At 38.3% G+C, this 21,274-nt stretch overlaps 2 protein-coding genes across 5 annotated transcripts; one reads left to right on the plus strand and one right to left on the minus strand.

The window, feature by feature from the left end:
- Nucleotides 1–3,318: 3,318 nt before the first annotated feature.
- On the minus strand, nucleotides 3,319–14,406 carry ENKUR (enkurin, TRPC channel interacting protein). The gene is made up of 5 exons (XM_021533115.2): nucleotides 14,231–14,406; nucleotides 10,710–10,855; nucleotides 9,337–9,557; nucleotides 7,484–7,630; nucleotides 3,319–4,127 (listed from the first exon to the last, which is right to left on the minus strand). The coding sequence occupies exons 1-5, from the start codon at nucleotides 14,302–14,304 to the stop codon at nucleotides 3,954–3,956; spliced, it is 762 nt and encodes a 253-aa protein (XP_021388790.2). The 5' UTR covers nucleotides 14,305–14,406; the 3' UTR covers nucleotides 3,319–3,953.
- A 142-nt stretch (nucleotides 14,407–14,548) lies between these two features.
- THNSL1 (threonine synthase like 1) lies at nucleotides 14,549–20,130 on the plus strand. Of its 4 annotated transcripts, none has more exons than XM_021533114.3 (3): nucleotides 14,549–14,638; nucleotides 16,169–16,260; nucleotides 16,539–20,130. In XM_021533114.3, exon 3 carries the CDS (start codon nucleotides 16,837–16,839, stop codon nucleotides 19,060–19,062), a length of 2,226 nt encoding a protein of 741 aa, XP_021388789.2. In that variant the 5' UTR covers nucleotides 14,549–14,638; nucleotides 16,169–16,260; nucleotides 16,539–16,836; the 3' UTR covers nucleotides 19,063–20,130. The 4 variants fall into 4 exon arrangements, 3 of the variants coding, with proteins under 3 accessions (XP_021388789.2, XP_077644684.1, XP_077644686.1); XM_077788558.1 differs by having other exon boundaries at nucleotides 16,780–20,130; XM_077788560.1 differs by having other exon boundaries at nucleotides 14,605–14,638; nucleotides 16,174–16,260; nucleotides 16,780–20,130.
- Nucleotides 20,131–21,274: the final 1,144 nt, after the last annotated feature.

The following is a 21,274-nucleotide window of genomic DNA, read 5'->3' on the forward strand; positions in this document are numbered from 1 at the left end:
AACAGACAAAATTGTGTCAGACACTAAGCAAATAGAGAAAAACACAACCCATATGACAGATAGCTTAACAATCTAAGACAAGAAACAACAGGCTACAGTGCTGGGGGGGAGTTAAAGGAAACTGCACAGGTCAGCAACATAAATCCTTATTTCAGCTCACCAGCAGCTCAGCTGTTGTTAAATTGTTGATGAGCATCACTGCAAAAGACATTTGAGGAAAGATTTGAATACAAAATTATTCCAGTGTTTGCATGTTTCTGTGAATTTCTTCATGCTGTGGAGTCAATGTTGAGGATGGTATGGCATAATGAATTAACACCACAGGCTGGTACTGTGACTGAACAGCTCACTCTCCTAGCAGCATCAACAAGACCAGGATACAGCTACTATTTGGCTATGTCTGCCTATCTACAACTATTTGTGGAGGTACAGTCTATAAAAAAATTGTGTTTCATAACTTGCTGGAATATGTCACATTTATATCAGCACCCTTTAAACAGTAAAAAAAAAAAAACCTACAAAAAATAACTCATGCTGCATTCCTACCATAACACCACTTCTTAGCCTGGAAGGTGAATACTGTGAATTTACTCATATTTTGTCTACATAGCTTTGCATGACAAGAAGGAGCAGGAGGAGGGTAGAGATAGTATGAAAAACCCTACAATCTAGGCATTCATGTGGTCATGTGTACATCACCACCTTGGATGGCCATTCATGGAAGGAATGGCCATTCCTCCTTGGCTTAGTCATGCTTGATACACACCTGGATCCTGGAGTGGACAATGCCAGCCAGCTGCAGGGCTCAGCAGCTGCCTTCCTTGACTATGGCAAATGTCAGACAACCTTAATAACAGGGTTTGCCACCTGTCTCTCCTCTAATTATGTCATTAATATTATAAGCATCCTAAAGCTGAGGATGAAAGTGTGGACTAGGGTTAGCATTTATCTAGGATCCTATTAATCTGCATATATGTGAAATTTTCTTATCTGAAAGATGTCTGCTTTCATTAAGTCAGAAATTCTTAGATATGTTGTGTTGCCTGAAATGGATGCCAATGAAAGGACTAGATTTTAGCTTCATGGCAGAGCCATCACAGCAGCAGTTTGCAGTACCAATTTTCCACAAAAATATACAAGGTGTCAGAACATGCCCTCCCACAAAAAAACCTACCTACAGAGACTAAGGAAAATTAATTCAGTGGCAAATTTCTCCCATTTTTCCCACTGAATTTTGTGAGTGGAACAAGGTTACCTCTCTAGGTTTTGAAGACCTGTCCCAGACTTAGTCCCCAGGAATGCATGCAGAGCCCAAAAAGCCACCATGTCCAAGATCAGCCACATGAAGCCCACATGCTCCTCTCAGAGCTGATGTTTGCTCGAGGCAATCAGGAACTCCCTCTGTTTGTGACAATGCCATATCTGATCCCTTCCTTCCTGAATATAAATAGTTTCATTCTCAAGAACAGCCAGGGAGATATTCATCATAATTTCACCTTGCTATTTTTAAAAAATAGATACACAGCTTTGTCATGCACAACTTCCAACAGGAAATGTTTTCAGTTTGCGGGAACATAACTCTTACTGACCCACAGATTATTCATGTCCCATTTTTCATGTTTTATTATGGTTATCCAATTAATTATGAACAATTTAAAATTACCAATTTTATAATTATTAAATACTGAAGCAGTTCTTTGTTATTTCATTGATTATTAGTAACTGACTAGTGAATTTAAAGGATGTTTCAATGGTAATGCCACTTTTTAGCCTGTGGACAGACTTGTTTCTGGTAATATTTAATAGCTTTTATGAGGGAACAATTCTAGCAGAACAATTTAGTCTTTTCATCTTTTTTATTTTGTTATACCAATGGTCCATATTAGTTGATTCACGAACACTATACTTTAGATTACTGGCATTTCCTGAACATATAAATACAGTTACATTCTTTGGATTATGTAAATCTATTTTGTCAAACTTCCCAGAGAGAGCTAAAGGATAAGAACTTTATCCTTCTGCATGCATTTCCAATCATTTTCATTATATTTTTTTTCCATTATCAGAGGTGTAGGCAGGTCCCATGGAATACACACCAAAAGCCTCTCCACAGGGTGACAGAAGCAATTCATGTCTCATGAGGGGAACATGCAGCAGAGCTACCTGCAAAGAGCTGTATGAGACTGAGGAAAAAGATGCCACAGCACCATTGAAGGACACTAGTGACAGTCCACTCAGATACAGGACACTGGCTTTTGTCTCTTCCTCTTCTGTTAAGCAGGAATACTTTTTGCATTCCTTCCCATTCACTTCCTAATTTCCCAATAATGTATTAACATACTTCTGCAATGTTAAAAATCAGTAATTTTTACTGGTGAGTGGTGAATGTTTATAAGTGTGGCCTAGAGGCTCATCCCAAATTTTGGGATAGGCCACCACCTATTTTGCATTTCCATAAAGTCAGCTCTGATGATAGACAGAAGAACCAAACACAAATCCTAACCTAAATCAGCCAGTCTGCAAATAAGTAAAGGCTGGAAGGGAGGCAGTGGGAATGTATGCTATTTTGGATTCAAATCCTATTAATTTTTTTTTTTTATTTCAAGCTATACGAAACAGCCTTTTCTGATTACACTGAATTTCTTAAGAGGAGCATCAGGTACTTCACTAGAAAATAATGTCACATATTATTAAGTGCTAACAATTAAGTGTAGTTTTTTAAAATATACAGTGTGTCATTATTTTGAGTAAGAAGTATCTTAAATCCACATTTTACAAATCTGCAGCTTTCTTCCAGCTTATATCCTTCAAAATGAAACATGTTTGCTTAACAAGTTAGAAATAAGAAAACATGCATTCCTGCTCATCCATGTGTTCCCAGTGCATATCACAGACAAGTATAACATGCACAAGATATAAAGCCTAGAATCACTGTGAAGTCTTCAAAGCCATTCCCTGATAAATTTAGGAAGGGAACTCAATGTATGGGAAATTTTGGCTTTTCATAGTTAATTTCAATTTTTTTACTTTATCCTTTTCTGATGTCAGATATGATGATGTCACAACAGCTGCTGGTGGTAGTGATTGACACCATACAGAAAAAGCTGTGTTCTGAAAGGCTGAAAAAATTTTTTCTAATCTAAACAATACCTACAATTCTATGAAGCAAAGGTTAAGCAGCAGGAAAAAATCCATTTTTTCCTTCTATGCAAACAATTGCAATAGAGTGTGCTGATTAATTTTTGTCTAAGTCTTGATTCAGATGCTTGTATATTGCTTTCATTCTACCAGTACACACATAATTCCAATCAAAACACATTTTTCTAATTTAACTGTAGATTTATTATAGTATTACAGAATTATGTACTTGTAAAAACATACATGTGGTATCTGTATTGTGTGAAGTCTGTATTATTACAGGTTTCCATAATAAAAATTGGTTTTGGTAACAAAAAATGAGTACACACAATGTTATGCAGAAGCCAAGCTGTTTAGAAATACAAACACTTAAGCTTTTAAGCACAACATCTCTTTAATATATAATCCAGAAGCCATTCCATCCTGAAGTTATATTTACCAAGCTGTCTTCAGCAGCCAATTATTTCCCTTTGTTTTGGCTAGGCAAGGAAAGATGTACTCCAAACATATGAAACACTGTTTTATATGCTTTCCATATGATGTTTATAGAAATCTTAGTAGTTAATAAAAATTACAAAGAATAATAAATTAAATTTGTTATTCATACTCAGAGTTTAGTTAAGCATTTTATTTCAAAGTGTTTTGGGAATTGTACAGGTGAGTTATATTTAACAACTTTTCTAAGGAGCGACATACTTAGTTGAGTATTTCCTTCTAAATAGTTGACAGTAGCATCTGAGAATTTAGAGAGGCACTTCTCGGAGATGCAGGGACAGAGAAAAAGGAGAAAAGAGGCAGTATCTGAACAACAAGCCTTACACATTTGCAATGTAGACAGTTTTATGCTTCTCAATTGCTGCTATGTCATGCTCTAGCTGGTTCAGCTTTAATTCCAGCTCTTCTTTATGCATCTTCTTGTACAAGGTGTCTGTTATTATTGGAAGACCCTGATATGCATGATTTATTTCCTCCCAGTTCTTTTTCAGTGCCTGGTGCCATTACATGAAAAGGAAATATATGAGAAAAAATAAGAACAATATGTACATAAACTGTGTAATCATCTTAAATGGACCAAATTAATTAAACCCTTAAGAGTTATGATACTTGGAACTCCAGCCATATTCAGCAAAATTCAGCAAAGTTTCATGCTATCTCACCACCAGCCTAATTTGCTGTAATCAGGATTTTGTTCACACCATGGTCACCAAACTGATTCCAAACTGATTTAACTTCTATAAACTACTTTGAAAAAATACTGAATACTTACATTCCCCTTCTAATCCACATTTAGAGTAACAACTATGGGCAATTTATTTATCATTTGGACTAAAAACCCTGTCACTGACCCTATTAACAATAATTTCAATAACTACCACATCTCTTGAATGCTGCTGTGCAAAGAATTACCTTTCTAGATAAAGCAAACCATATCCTCCATATATAAAACTTTGAGACTAAAATTCTACATAAAAAAATTAAAAATGCTATAATCCAAAACTTATTCATAAATGTGTTAAGTCGACACCTGAGACAACACTTTTATCCACCAATAAAAGGAACCAGACAGTGGTAGGAAAAGAAATTACATCTTGTCTTTATAGCTTTCTTACAATTACCCCAACTACTGCTCTTACTTTCTCTCCTCAAAAGTATAATCCAAATCTACAAATTCTATCCACATGTATGTGAGAATTTGGGTGAACTTAATAATCACAACTAATGAGGAACTGAGGCAGCAGTCAGTAAATAACACACCTACGGGTGAAGAAAACAGTTCTCCAAAATGTTTATGGCTCTCAGTTCTGTCATCTTAGAGGATATCACTAAGTATCTTCAAAAACAAAGAAATTAAGTTACTGTCTTGGGAACCAAAGCTTTTAGCTCTTCTCCATAACTAAAACTGGATTCAATTGGCACACTGATTTTATGGCATGCTCTAATTTCCAAACTCATGTCCTCCATTATTATTAAACACTTTTCTCACAGTCTGGCTAACTGATGAACATACTGAAGTTAAACTTAGAGGTTTATTTTTATACATATTTAACTTTGAGGACTGTTGTTTCTATTTCAGAACTCAAGGGCTCTTGTGCTTAAAAACTTTATACAGTCTTTTGTTGACTGTATAAATCGATTTACAGAAAAAAAATGAACTCTCCTGCCAACACTAAGAAAAATGTAACCTTTATGATGAACTAATATTTTAACAATTCAAAGCAGTGTATTTTTTGCATAGAATTTCAAGCTTTTTGCATATTCATATTAAGCATCTAAGTGTTGTTCATAAAGGTCATTACAACAATCTTCATATACAAATATCTACATAAACTTAAAATACTTTACTGCTACATGTGAACCTTAAAGCAACAAGGATATTTATCTACTGTTTGGTAATGATACTTGTCTTTGCTAACCAAGGCTGTAAAGGACTTTGATAAGGTTCATAGTCTACCAGGCATCAGGTACCATTTACAAATATATAGGCATAAAAATAAATCTTATCTTTTCAAAAACTTTCATAAAAGAGTAATTCGTAGATTCTTTAAGTAATTCTTATTTGTGTACATTAGCAAGAATTGACTTGGAAATAATTGAAAACAGTGAATTTTAAAACATAGAGCATACATTCATCAAATTTGCTCTATCCCTACAAAGTGGAGAGATTGAAAGCAGATCATGACTCTATAAAAATCTCCTTCATAGCTCCTCCAACAGTGTAATATGCTGACCACTATTCCTACAGCTAGAATCACAAACTGAATATCCAGCTCTATATATGGAATTTTAAAACATGCTGGATCAGTGAGAAATATGTACTGCATTTATCAACGTTCTCTTTTATTCTCATAAAACCCCAACCAAAGTAAGCACAATGAAGAGTTCAAAAAATGTTGGCACAAATTACTTCCCTTTATTTTTGTAAGGTCATGAGGCTTGATTTTAGTCTCAGGCATCTACTGCCACGTATTCTTTCAAATCAGATCATGCACATGTGTTCACTAGCAATGTCAATTATTTTAAAGGATATAAATTCCCATATGTCTATAGTTGAGCACTGGGTAGAAGCCACATACCCTGGGGACACTAATTTCTCCTGACAATATAATTGCATAAGTAAGCCCGTGGAAGTTCAAATGTTTTTGAAACAAAAAATTAAAATAAATACTGAGTTAAAAAAAAAAAATCTAAAAAATTTAAAAATTAAAAATATATTCCAGTGCTTTCCTATATTTGAAAAATACAGGACATTGTTTTAATCAAACTAAATGCAGAATGGTGAGCAGCTGAACTCACATGCCTTTTGTGCACATATTTTTTCTGCATAGTTAACTTGTTAGACCATCAGCTTGTACCATGCCTTTCCCACCATAAAAATATCTCAATCTTCTTCAAAACAGCATGCTGTTTTGTTCTTTATATTGCTGTCAGTGCAATACCCTCACCTCTCTCCCATACTCCTTCCACTGCTTGTTGTACATGCAAAAGACCATTGTGTTGGATATTTCAGACCTTACCAATTAACCAGTTCATCTTTCAGGCAAGTGAGTTAGACACTCTTTTCTCTCTAGATATTTTCTTTTGTGGGCATTCAGCATCTTTAAGCTGTCCATCTATCTATTAATTTGTTTCAGGTGGATGCTAAGAGCAAGTTATTAAGGGACAGACTGATATACAGATATCACAATCATATAAACTTGATTTTCATAGGGAATTTGTCTAAAAAGTGGTCAAGAAAAAATCCAGTTCTAGGGCAAGATATACTTTTATGGATATCTCTTTTATGCTCTACTTTTATGGTATTAATTCTCTTTAAAAAGTCTTGTGCAATAAAAACTGTATGAAAGACAGTATACAGAACAACTTGGCAAAATACAAAATTTTCAGTTGTAGTTCTATGACTACATCGCAATTTAATTCTGTTTTCTTTTTTTGCCACATTTTAAAGCAAGTAATTATGCTTTGATCAGTGAGGTCACTATGTGAAGATAGAAACTGCCAATAAAAGGAGCAATATTCTGCATTAGGAAAAAAATTGTATTTCTGCATTAATAAGTGCCACTAAATCCATATTGGTGATTTTCTGCTCTTTGAAGTTTCACTGAAACTTTAAGTCATTAAGGTAGATAAGAACGAAACATAATTGAAAACTATTAAAACTGTAGCTACAGCAGTTTCTTTCAGTTGTATACAACTGTTCTACGGCTCCATCTAGTGAAAAAGTAGCCAACTAATTAGTTTCACTTAAAAAACCAAAAAAGTATACTTTTATTTTTTTATATGGACTTACATTACCGTATTTAATCTTTTGGACATGATACTAATTACACTAAATCAAAATATGCACCTTCAGAACATTTGTCCTTTCTTCTTCAGATAGAGCTTTCATGGCTTTCTTCTTAAGTTGGTCCAAAACACTGGCCTGGTATTCTTCCTCCTCTCTCTTCATTTCTTCATTTCTCCGTGTCACGTATTTTGGTAAAACACCATAATTCTGTAAGGAGAAGGAAGAAGTTCCTTATAGGTGCTCTTAAGAAGGAAAAAAAGAGATATCTGTCATCTTTCCATTTGCAAAAATAGCTTGAAATGACAATTTGTGCTACTGAGCACTAAAATCCTAAATCACCATGTTCTTAATAATCTTTTTAGCCTGAGAAAAACATATAAACAATTCCCTTCAATTTATTTTCACATCCTTAGAAGACAACAGAATCGGAAACCAAAATGTCTACTTATAAGAACTGATGGTTGAGCAAGGAGTTTGAAACCTGTTCATGACAGTGAGCATTTACATTTTTATACAGCATCAGCTTCTATGATTGGAAACATGCCTTAGAGAATGTCTTTGAAAGGTCTTCCTGTATCCTGATTTTTGCTGAACACTGCAACATGCAAAAATACATACATGAAAATAAGTCTAATTAAGAAGGATAAACTATCCCATACTGATGTGTTTCAGTGAGGGAAAAAGTAACTTCTGAATATCCCAGACATTATTGGGGAAACAAACCTATTTTGCCTTAACCTTTGTAAAACAAAGCTCCTCTAGCCAAAAGATATCAAGAGTCTACCTTCTTTCTACTAAATGCAAAATTATTCACTAATCTTTTAGTGTCAGGTAGCACCATGACTAGCATTACTTATATGTATCTGTTTAGCAATGGAAAACTACTGCAAGGGTTTCAGGTTCTTTTTGTCATCTTCTCTGTCATGAGTTATGTCTTATGTCATCTCTTAATGCTCTGTCATGGGTTACATGTTTAGATAAGCCAGACTCTTGATAGATCTTGTTTTCCTGGGTAGCAGATGGACTGTTGGTTGTCCTTAAAATCATGCCAGCTCTCCCAAGGTATTTGATTTCCAGAGCTGTCTCACATGGGGTCCTACTTACCAGTTACCCTCAATAAGCTGCTGTTTGCTCTCCTGAGCAGTCAGTACTCTACCACCTGGCTCCCCGAACAGGAGGAGGTCTGCAACTGCTACATGGTCTGTGCCACCCAGACTACAACTGATTATCACACCCCTGAGAAATTCTTCCTGATTTGTAAGTAGGAGAACCAGAAGAGCATGACTATTGATTTGCTTATCTACCATGTGTGAAGAAAGATGTTGCTGACATGCTTCAAGAAACCTTTTTGATTGCTTTCATGCCATTGTGTTACACTTTCAGCAACTTTCAAGGAGAGCTAAGTCTTCCATAAGAAGCTGCATCATGATATGAAGATTTCCTCAAGCTGCTTAAAGAGTTTTTTTTTCATCCAGCTCCTCACCTTATTGGGTGCTCCATAACAAACACACTTTTGACAGTCTCTGGCCTTTCCTCTGATTCTGACCCACAGGCTCAACCAGTCCGTTGCCAATTTCATAGAAGAACTCCATCTATTTGCACAGCTCCTCCATTCAAAGGGCAACCCTCCTCTTCTTCCCTGCCTGCCTTTTCTAAGCAGAAACATTCACTCATCACAGAATTCCATATATCCCCATTTTAAACACTCCCTGGGTTCCCAATGCAAGACATATGTAAATTTTTTTGCTGACAGCAAATGAAAACAGAGCAAATGCAAGGCACAAATCTAGTGCCAGTGATTTCTTCTTGATGAATTCAAGAGGTCTCACATGAGCAGCCATGGTATCTATGCAATAGTGAAACTAAAATAGGCATTACAAATAGTGTTTCCAATATAATTTAATAAAACCTACCTTTTTTTTAATGTATTTTGGAAAAAGTCCTGAAGGTTCAAGGAGATATTTATCTCCCTGTCTTGTATCAACACAAAAATGTCGGGGCTTTTTAGGCTCTCCCGTTATAACAGCAACTGCATTTTTATTTATAAAATTCTTTTTAATGCGAGTAATTGGGTGGTATGTCCTGGGTGGCACTGATAATGGAATCAATTTTTTACCATCTTCTTCCTTCTTTTCTGTGAAAAGAGCATGTAAACATTCTCAGCAATAAATGTAAAGAGATTTGCAATTTCATATTATTACACTTCTCAAAAGGGAAAAACTGTGTAAAGAATTACGTAAAACTAGAACCAAACAGTATCTACAATGAAAGAATGCCTGTCAATAAATTGTGAGGTATGTTTGTTTGGCCTAATAGAAGTTTCATAACCTAGGAAATACTATGGTGCTTCAGATGGGTTTTCCTTATTTGTCACTCATTTTCTCTTAACTGCAGTAGTACCGGACTTTTTTCAAATGTAATTATAACTACTTCTAGTAGAGGTGCTCATTGTCAGAGCCCTTGGGCAATAATGGTCCTGTCCAGTCTCAGCTGGGGCATCCACCCCACCCCCTTGGGCTCTGGAACTCCATTTCACCTGTCAATACGTGGATGAGCTGTCTCAGCCATGTGTGCCCCTCGTCCTGCTCCTGAAGAGCGATACGGAATCAGTGAGGGACCTGGCCTGTAACCTGATTTTGCCTGATGGTCAGTGGGACACTGACAGGACAGACTTTGCTCACCACCCTGCTCTGCTGGCCTGCCTGACACGGTGGGACTGCACTCTCTTGGTGAGGTCTTTGCCCAGTCTGCATTGTGGTTGCCCTCAATATCTGACTCATCTCTCCTTAGGGAGACATGCTCCCTAATCCTTGTAAAAAACTTCTCATAATCCTTTCTCCAGAGAATACAGAACCTCTTCCATTTTAGTGTAATCTTTTCTCCAAGGCACAAACAGAAATTCAGTAGCATCTGAGTAGTCTCACTTATAGTAAGCAATTAAGAATAATTATTTCCCATCGTATTTCCCACTAGACATAATTCTAATTCATTATCATTACCAGAAATAATGATCTGATCCAAGTTGTCTGAGTTAATATTCTTCTTTGGCAGTAAATAAGTGTCACGTCACAAGTGACAAAGCTCATTCCTACAACAGCCACTGATACTGACCCCACAACAATACTGATTCCAACAACAACAGAGGTCCTGACACTGACCCCACAAAGCAGTACTTCTGTTTTTACAACCTGACAGCTGGCCACAACGTAGTACTGTAGGACACAAAGAGGTAACTCTCTACTCTAAAATATACATTACACTGCATATATTTGCTGTCTACACTTACTTGGTGCTAGCTTGGGTTCCTTGGAACGTTTCTGCAGAAAATCATTTGGAGTTGGCACTGCAACTTTTGCTGGCCCCATAGTTTTCCACTGAGATTTATTTTTCTCTGCTTCATGTTTCACAAGTTCTCTAAGTTTGGATATATACCTTAGAGGTTAAAAAATATCCATAAAGAAGTTAAGGGTCAGAAAAATATTCAAAATAGTTCTTCAAAGAATATACTTTTTTGCAGTAGCTCATGGCAAAAGCCTAATCTGTTTTGTTTTGTACTCTCTCCCAAATAAAGACTGTCAATCATACAGCTTCCATACTAAGGCTAAACTAATAGTGCACTGACACTGACGTTAGCTTGCTTTTCCTTCTGTTCTTGTGTCTCTGAGGTCAGGATAACCACACTTGAGGAAATAAATACCAAATATATACACTGAACACATACATTCTGAAATACAACAAAACCTAAATTTTGGAAATAAACTAGAGTATTGCTTGCATTAATTCCTTATGGTACATGGTGGGATTCTTGGGGTGTCTTGTGCAGGGTCAGGAGTTGGACTCAATGATCCTGATGGCCCCCTTCCAATTCAGCATTATCTATGATTCTATGATTTATGCTTGAGAAAAAATGTCAAATGTAGTCAAGAATTGTACAGGATGTCCTTGTTTATCAGATTTTCCTTATTATTGTCCACTGTATCACTGTCTCAATGTTCAGTTGAGCCATCTGTTACAGACTCTTATGAGAGGTGAGATGGGCAACTGCTCTGAAATAGCACAGCACACTGCACATTCCTTATGTTACACAGACAGGAGTTGTGATCCTGAACAATGGTAATCAGTAGTGGGTTTGGCACTGAAACAGTTGATGTGAAAATCAGTAAGGGCTCGGACATGAAAAGCTGTATAAACATGGTACACACACTGCTGTTTTGGTCTAATGTTGCATATGGCATGATAACTTCTGCTTTAATCAAAATCTCCAAAAGAAGCCAAATGCTGATCATTAGCTGATTGGCAACATCTTGCCTCTGTCTGAAGGATTGAGCTGTCACAGATGTTTGCCTGAGGGAGCAGAACTCCCTGCTCCTGAAGCAAAGGCTCCTTCACTGTACTTTTAAAATCTGCCCATCTTTAGAAAACATGTCATATTAATTTATGGTAGACAAAAGCATATAAAAAACTGTGCTTCTTTTACAGAAAAAAGTCTTTATGAATGTGTTCATGTTTTCAAGTAAAGATAAAAAAGAAGAACAAAAAAGATTACACATAGTGCAACCCATTCTATGGAAATACTGAAATAGGAAGAAACCATGTAATCCTGGACCACTGAATGTGTATGACAGTAGCAACACTGATAACAGCTCTTGTCTGTGAGCTGCAAATGTCCAATAAATGTATTTGTACTTAATCATGACATTAGAACATGTCAGAGGACTTCATTAAAACTGTGGACTTATTTTGTCTTTTGAAGATTTGGTCTCCAAAATCAGAGAGAGGATTATCTACAGAAGATCTTATATTCTTCCTGAAATACTTCTAATTATAAGGAATAAGGTTTTATTTTATTTTTTCTATTAAATTCATGGCAAACAGCAATAGACATTGCACAAACTCACCAAACTGACAAATAATAGTATTCCTCATCATTTTCTAGAAGTGGCATCCTGAGCGCGTGGGAGAGAAAGGCTTTATGCAAATTTTGACCTAGTGGGGTTCACAGTCTTGGAATGAGAAAATGCATGAGAAGACACTGACTTTCTTACATACTGGCATGAGACATCATTTGTAGATAGCTACAGACATGCCTTTTGACAAAGAGATGGGGGATCTGTTATCTTTTTAGTGACTTTCCAGACCCAGAAAGTCACTCAATATGACAGGGTTAGAGAGGGTTGCAAGGAAGAAAACATGGTTATGACCAACATCAGAATCTAATCTATTCATCATTTAGCAAGGGAAAAAGAGACAATACATCTGTAAGAAGACAGAAGATGACTAGGTGTCAACTTGGGATATCAAAGCTGGGGAAAATGAGGATGTTTGCTGTGGTTACATGAGCAGTACCAGTCAGTTGAAAGTGAAATATATATGATTTCATTTGGGAAAAAAAACCCATGCAACAAAGTAGATTTTGTATGCATTAGTTAAAACTGGTCAAATCACGCTATTAACCAGGTTCAGTAGTCCTGTTACCAGCTGAATATTTGTCACATTGTGAACCTAAGCTGCAAGTGTGGTGACAACAGAAGTCAATGAGATCAGAAGGGGATTTAGTCAGATTTATCTAAGCCAAGGAATCCATTGCCTAAACTGAACCTAATGGTCATGGAGTATCCAAATCTCTGGACAGTATTAAGTCAGGAATGGATTTAGCGTGCATGCCTTACCATATTGTCCTTTCACCTTCCTCTGTCTTCAAAAGTATCTGTCCAAAACTGTATCCATTCACAATGAAAACAAACAAAATTTAAAGATCTACTTTTACATGGGAAGGACTCAGAACTAGGAATCTCACAAGTCTGAATCCTTTTACCTGAAACAGGATAATTATCTTTGTTCTAATGAGTGTCACTGATACATCTACTTGTTTTAAAGCTATTGAATTACGACCTACCCTTTCATTAAAGATGCTAAGTGTAACAGCCTTTTATATAAATAGGGACTTGAAAAAACAACATATCTGTATAACTCTTGTCAAAATACCTTTTTTTAATATTTCTAAGGCAAGTGCTAAGAAAGGGAAGCAGAAGAAACAATGTCAGAGGATACACCTGAAACATGTAAAGTATGGAAACTGGAAAGCTCACCTTTTCAGCTGTTCACTGAGCTGTTCTAAGTGCAAATAACAAAGATGTCATGTAATTCCCGTGCACAGAAGGAGTGCTTTGTAAATTATGAACTAACAAGATGTCACTGAAGACACCAAACTTAATCATCACTTCTTGGAGCAGACTGTAAACCTTCAGATCATAGAATCAATTAGGCTGGACAAAACCTCTGAATTATCTAAGTCCAACACCATCTTGTTAACTAGACTTGAGCACCACATCCAGTATTTCCTTATACACCTCCAGGGACAAGGATTCCACCACCTTCCCGGGCAGCCCACTCCAGTATCTAATCGGCCATTCTTGTGAAAAATCTCTTCCTGATGTCCAAGCTAAACCTGCCCTGGTGCAGGTTAGAGTTAGCGTCCTCTTGCCCGGTCGCTAACTGCCTAGGAAAAAAGACCAACCCCACCTGGCTGCACCTTCCTTTCAGGCAGCTGTAGAGAGCAATAAAATCACCCTGAGCCTCCTCTCCTCCTGGCTAAGCTCCCTCAGCTGCTCCTCATCGGACTTGTGCTCCAGACCCTTCACCATTCGCTGCCCTTCCTGGACACACTCCAGCACCTCAGCGTCCTTCCTGATGTTAGTGCCTCGTTAGGAGGGGGAGTAACTATGAAGAAACTTATTTTTCTTCTTAAAACCTGTTACCCGTTAGATGCACTGCCCTGCCAGAAGCAGCTCCGTCACCCCCACATACCCGTCAGACTTGCCGGGCTGCCTCGGCCGGGGCGGGGGCTCGCAGGCGCCCTCCTGGGCACTCTGCGCGGCCATGCTGCCGCCGCGGGGCTCCGGGCACAGGGAAGCGCTGGCCTGCTTGCGGGGCTCTGGACGCGGGGCACCCAGCCCGCTGGGGCTCGGACCGGGAAGCGCCGCCGGGCGCTGTGTCTGAGGGCGGGGCGGCGGCTGTTGTCAGTTACCGGGGGAACGGCCGGGGCACGGCGCCATGAGGGGCGGGGCCTCCGCTCCGCCCGCTCCGGCCACGGCCGCGCAACGGCCGCGCAGGCGCAGCGGCCGCGGGTACCGCGCGGCGCGCGGGGAGGCGGGGCGCGCCGGGCCGTGGGACTGCGCGTGCGCGGTGCTGTGGCAGCGGCTCCCGCCCCCGCCGGTACGTGCGCGCGCCGCGCTGAGGGCGCCGGGGGGCGGCGGAGGGAGCGGCCGGGACAGGGGGGACGGGACGGGACAGGACAGCACAGCACAGCACAGGGCAGGGCGAGCGGGGCCGGCAGCCCGCGGCACTGCCGGCCGGCTGTCTGGCTGGGTGGGTGCGGTCCGTCCGGCTCCCCGCCTCCCATCCGCGCTTTGACTCCCTCAGGGAGCTGCTGCAGGAGCTGGGTGCGGGGGCTGCTCTCGTGTCTATTCAAGCAGCAAGGCCCACTTTTCACTAGAGCGCTGTCACCGGCAGTGGGTGTTAACGCTGTGGGTCAGGGCTAAAGATGCTTAGGTGCTGTCCATGTCCATGTCGAGCTGAATAGCCAAAGCTAATGTTACTGGAGGTATGGGTATGCTCTGCTGCAACAACCGCACCCTCTTGGCATGGAGTTTATATCTAAAGTGGGGTGGGTGGATCATTTGACTGTTTCTACTGTTGAAGTTTTGCCAGTGGACAAAAAATAATTTCAAAGAAATGGGTTGTTTTCAGTGTTTGCGACTTTCTATGTACATGTGCTTTATGTGGGTGAGTGCAAAACTCAAGTTGATTTTAAACAATACATATGGCCTAAATTCTTAAGGCAGTCCAGATGTTTCACCCATTATCTGAGTAATGCACACCAACTGACTGCAGCTCAGAGTTAACCTCTAGTAGAGCAGGACATGGCAGCTTGGACTCTGTGCTTGGCGTGGTTTTCACTCCCTTAGGTCACACGCACAATGCTTGGAGTGGTTCTTACATTCAACAAATAAAGTCACTAAAATTTACTGGTTTTGGGTTTATTTACTCCTGAATATTTCTTCTTTATGTAATGCAAGTTTAATATGAAGATCTCTTTCTGTCCCTAAGAGGAAAATGTACATATTTATATACACAATAGAGTGCTTACTATTGCAGTACACTTTTAGAGCAATACTGGATATTACAAATCCTCTTTGCAGTTTGTTTTTCCTTTTATTATGTGTTTATAAGGGTTTCTAAAACTCTTATTTTATTAAAGATTTATAAACCCCTTTTATTGCACCTACATAGGATGATCCCCTTATTCTTTAAAAGAGTTGAGGAAAAAACCCTGGATAGCATTATATGCCCATCTTTACTCCGATCTATGCCTTGCAATGACAGCATATCCTCCAGGTCACAGCACTCGTTGCAAACACAGAAATTTACTGTTTGCAAGCTCAACTTTGCATAGAAGAGCATTTGCTCTTCCCCCAGCCCCCTCACAGTTTTAGGGAGATTTTTGAGTCTTTCCTCTTTTGCTCTAAACATCACAGACAAATCATGTGCTCCAATTAGTGCTGATATTGGTGTTTATTTCTCTAAGTAAACAAAGCACAATGTTGGGAGTTTCTTACTTTGTTGGAAATCCATCCTTCTTAGTTACTTTTTTTGTTAGAGAGTCCTCATGATTTCTATCTGTCCGTTTGTCTGTCTGTGTCTCCTTCTCTCTCTATCCTCAAATTACATTCAATACAATTCCAGTATAGGAGTTCTTGAAAAATCCCTTGCCTGGTTTCCATCCCTTCAGAAGAGATTTGAATGCAACTCATCCAGCCTTGCTGTTGCACAAGACTGTGAGTTATCTGTGTATTTAAGTGGGTCTTGCATTTGCTTTTATTTAGAAAGAAATAATTTTTTTAAAAAAATCAAAATTTTCTTGGGAGGTGGGACAAATGCATATTTTGTTAACATTTTGATTACAAAAAGGTAATCAAGTTAATTGTTACTTATAAATGTGTAGTTAAAATCAAGTCTTCTAGAAGAAAAAGTAATTGTTTTTTAATTCCTATAAGCAATATTATTTGAAAACAGTATTATAGTATTAGGTTCAGATGTCTTTTTTTACCTTCAGGACATGGATGTTTTGAAGTTGGATTGTCAGTGGAAACAAGCTGGAACTATGCAAGAGGGGAATGAGTCTTACTCTGAAAAATGCCCCATTGGCACTGATGAGGTTATAGCTGGATTTATGTTTTAAGTCTTGTTCTGAATTTTATATCTTTGAGGACTTTTTCTTAGATATTTGCTGAAGGACTAGTTGCTGTTTGTTTTTGTTTTGTTTTGGGTTTTTTTGTGTTGTTTTCTTTCTGAAGCAATTAAGTGGATTGTCAAGCTGTCTTGGAAAAAAACCCACAATAACTCATCAGAAGATGTTTCACATTTTTCAGTATCAGCCTTTAAGACTAATAACCCAAAACAGTCTTTCTAGCATGTGTTTAAAACTGATGCTTTCAAGACCTGTTGCATTTGCACAGATATGGAAGTCATGGTTATCAAGTCATTCTCTTCTTGGAAAGAAAAATATTATCCTGATGGGACCTCCAGGTGCTGGGAAAACAACGACTGGGAGAATAGTGGGCCAGAAACTGGATTGCCCTGTCATAGACATAGATGATGATGTTCTTGAAACAACCTGGAATATGAGTGTGTCAGAAAAACTGCAGGACGTTGGTTATGAGGAATTTTTAGAGGAAGAAGGAAAAGCCCTGTTGAAGTTCTCGGCATCTGGAAGTGTAATTTCCCTCAGTGGGTCCAATCCAATGCATGCTGCTGGCATGCAGCACATAAAGAAAAATGGAATAGTTGTGTATCTGGATGTGCCCACAACAGTCATTATGAGGAGGCTGAAATCAAAGCAAATGGATCGTATTGTGGGCCTTTCTCCTGGTATTTCTCTCAAAGACATACTTCAGTTTAGGAAGCAGTTCTACAAGAGGTGGTTTGACATCCGTGTTCTTTGTGGAGGGGATGTTGCAGCAGAGGTTGTAGCAGAAAAGGTACTTGATGCTGTGAAGAGATACCAAGACTCAGAACTGGAAACTTTCATTTCAACGAGGTCTAGTAGTACTGCAAGGAGTACAGAAGAAGACTCTCACAAATTATATTTCAGTGATGTTGTTATTCAGGGCTTAGCCCTTGATGGAGGACTCTTTGTTCCTGAGAGAGGGCTTCCCAAATTCACTGCTGAAGAATGGCAAGGTCTGATAGAAGCAACTTACATTGAAAGAGCCCAGGTGATACTAGAAAAATGCATACATCCTGCTGATATTCCTGCTTCTAAGCTGGCAGAAATTATTGAAACTGCTTATGGAGAAAACTTTAGTTGTTCTAAAGTTGCCCCAGTTAGGCATCTGGCAGGTAATCAGTTCCTTCTTGAGTTATTTCATGGACCAACAGCATCATTTAAAGATTTTGCATTACAGTTGATGCCACATTTGTTTGCCTACTGCATCCCCAGAAGCTGCAATTACTTAATTCTGGTAGCTACTTCTGGGGACACAGGGAGTGCTGTTCTAGATGGCTTTAGTCGTCTCCGTGATGCTGATAAACAGAGAATTGCTCTGGTGAATTTTTTCCCTGAGGATGGAGTAAGCCCAATTCAAAAATCACAAATGATTGGTTGTCAGAAGGAAAATGCTTGGTCAGTGGGTGTCAAATCAGATTTTGATTTTTGCCAGACAGCTATAAAGCAAATCTTTACTAATTCTGATTTTACTGGCTTTCTTACAGTAGAATATGGAACAGCTTTAGCTGCAGCAAACTCCATAAACTGGGCACGACTGCTTCCTCAGATAGTTTATCATGCCTCTGCATACCTTGATCTCATTCATCAAGGTATTATTTCTTTTGGAAGTCCTATAGATATTTGTATTCCTACAGGAAACTTTGGCAACATGTTAGCTGCTTTCTATGCTAAAATGATGGGAATTCCTATTAGGAAATGTATTTGTGCTTCCAATGAAAACAATGTTTTGACTGAATTCATAAGAACAGGTGTTTATGACTTGAGGGGAAGAAAATTAATTTCCAGTTTTTCACCAGCAGTAGATATTTTGAAGTCCTCCAATCTTGAGCGATACTTACACCTGATTGGTAATGAAGACGGACAACTGGTGACACAATTATTTAATCAGCTGGAAAATCAGGGCCACTTCCAGCTGCAGAAAGATCTACTTGGAAAGCTTCAGCAGGACTTAGTGGCTGGCTGGTGCTCTGATGAGGACTGTCTGGCTGCTATTCACTCTGTGTACAGTACTACAGGATATATTTTGGATACACACACAGCTGTTGCTAAAGTAGTTGCTGATCGATTACAAGATAGAACTTGTCCAATTATTATTTCATCTACAGCTCATTATTCTAAGTTTGCACCTGCTATCTTAAGGGCCTTGAGGATTGCAGAAATAAATCAGAATCCATTAAGTCAGCTTCACTTGCTGAGTTCTTACAGCGCTCTGCCTCCAATCCACTGGGGCCTATTGGAGACCCTGAAGAAGACAGGAAATGGGGATCACCAGGTCTGTGCTGCTGATATAAGTGTGCTGATGTCTCATATAGAAACCTTAATTCAAAATCATTTCATGAAAGTTTTTTGAGCAACGCATCCAATGTCCGCAATTGCAATAAGTTCTTAACAAGCTGCATGCTTTACTAAAGCCATCATTCATCAGTTCACAGCATATCTCACAGTTTTATATTCAGTTGTCAAGCTTTCAACAGTATTTGTAAGTAACATGTGTGAGATTTCTAGTGGTGGTGAAAGGATGTGAATTGAGAGTGTAAAAAACTGGAATACCGCTTTGCAAATCATACAGTAGAGATGCCAGCACTGCTGGCTTTCCTTGGCAGTGCTGTTTCCTTCACAAGCCTGAAGCATCCTCAACAAAAGGAGACAGTGAATTCTGACCTTTCTGGAACTAATAGCTCTGGTTTTGTTCCAACAATGATGTGAACCTTTGGTCAGTGGATGTTTAATTAAACTTTAAATCATTTCACTTAGGGCAGTGAAACATAATAATATACTGGTGTTCATATGTTAGTAATGAGGGTTGATTTCACTACAAAGATTAAAATGTCCTTGTATTGTTAATCCTTGAACCATTTAATTTTTTGATATATTACCTTCTTGTATAATGTTTTTTATGTATTGTGTTGCCAGTGTCTAAGTAAAAAAAAAAAATCTAGTCATTTTAACACCCTTTTCCCCCAAAATATTTTCCTGTGTCAAACAAAATACCTATTTGAATATTTTCAATATATTTGAGGTGTGACTCTTCCTCCAGTGTCTTGTAGTCTCTTTTTTAGATGGTTTTTATTTGAACTTTCAAATTTAGAATCCTTTTTAGTACTATAGAAGAATCTGATAGTGGTAACAGCTGTCTTCTTAAATAAGAACCAGACTTCACCATTTATTTACCTATATTTTTTGTTTTATCTTTGAGATCATATAGCTTTTCTTGTTCTAATTACTTATGTTTTCATATTTTTCTTAAGTTCATTTCCTTGATGTTATATTCTATTCATGCTTTGCATGAATTAATGTAAGAAAGAAGCTTCCCGAATTACTTGGCATCTCATCAAGGCAAGTGAAAGATGAATTCCAGTGTGATAGCATCAGAAGTGTTCATTATGTAACCCAAAATACATTTGTGTGGTTTTCCTAATGACAGGCTGTTTGGTGTTGTTTTTTTTTTTCTGAAGAAAAATTAGACTGGATTGTCCTAGGAGATCATGTGGTTATGGACAAATGTATTCTGCTAATTGAAGATTATATTTTGCAAGGACATAAACTACATTTCATACTATGAGAAATGGTAAAATGATATATTGAAAGGTTTGAATGCAGTTATAGAGCTAAGATTGTCTTAAGATGTAAGGACATATAGCTATGAGAAGTTGTGTTTCCTACTAAGATTCAAATAATCTGGTAATTTATAACATTTTTTTGCCTCTTCAATAGGCAACATTTCCTACATGTCAAGACTCACTTGAGGCTTTGAACTGTTGTTGTATCCAACAGCTTCCTCTGTGTGCCTGCTTGTACTTTTTGTCACACTAGAAGTGACCAAGTCACCATCTAGCAAATCATCTAGCAAACTCTTTTAAAGAACTGTAATTTCTTCCAGCATAAGGTAAAAGTCCCAAGCACGATGTGCCTTTGCCACAGTGAATATATATACAGTATCACTAAGTGTAGCTGAGAACATGGGTTTGACACAGTAGCTTTCTAGATTCCTCCATTTTTAGATGCATTTTTAGGACCTTTCTAGTTCTTTGCTCAAACCTTATTCACTATTTCTGCAGTAACTTTGGAAAACAACTTTTTATTTTTATCAAATTGTGAACAGACCAGGTTGGAAGTGACCTAAAAACATCGTCTGGGCCAACCTTTTGTGACAAGTTGAGCCTAGATGAGATTATCTAGCACCCTCTATGGTTATATTTTAAAAACTTACAGCAATGGAGACCTTTCTGCATCCTTGGGGATATTGTTCAAGTGACTGAGTGTTCTCACTGTAAAAATTTCTCTCTTGTACCAAAATGAGCATTCTCCTGGTGCAGATTCCCCCTTGTTATCTCCATATGACTCCTTGTGAATAGAGAGCTTCCAATCTCTTCCTAACCACCACTGATGTATTGGACAACTGTGCTGAAGTGCCCACTAAGCCTCCTGTAGTATGAAAATATCTAACTCATTCAGCATCCTCATAGGGCAGGGGAATTTTCATCATTTTCCATATACAACCTGGGAAAGACCATGATTAAATAATTTTTAAAAAAAGCAAGTCCTGTAAGAAAAAGTTGCAT

Source organism: Lonchura striata, chromosome 1 (assembly GCF_046129695.1).
Source record: "Lonchura striata isolate bLonStr1 chromosome 1, bLonStr1.mat, whole genome shotgun sequence".
Classification (NCBI taxonomy): Eukaryota; Metazoa; Chordata; class Aves; order Passeriformes; family Estrildidae; genus Lonchura; species Lonchura striata.

Coding starts and splice junctions, on each gene's coding strand:
- THNSL1 (XM_021533114.3), top strand. CDS start 16,837: ATGTTTCACATTTTTCAGTATCAGCCTTTAAGACTAATAACCCAAAAC.
- ENKUR (XM_021533115.2), bottom strand. CDS start 14,304: ATGGCCGCGCAGAGTGCCCAGGAGGGCGCCTGCGAGCCCCCGCCCCGG. Junction 10,856..14,230: donor CAGCCCGGCAAGTCTGACGG/GTATGTGGGGGT, acceptor TTAACCTCTAAG/GTATATATCCAAACTTAGAG. Junction 7,631..9,336: donor CAAAATACATTAAAAAAAAG/GTAGGTTTTATT, acceptor TTCTCCTTACAG/AATTATGGTGTTTTACCAAA.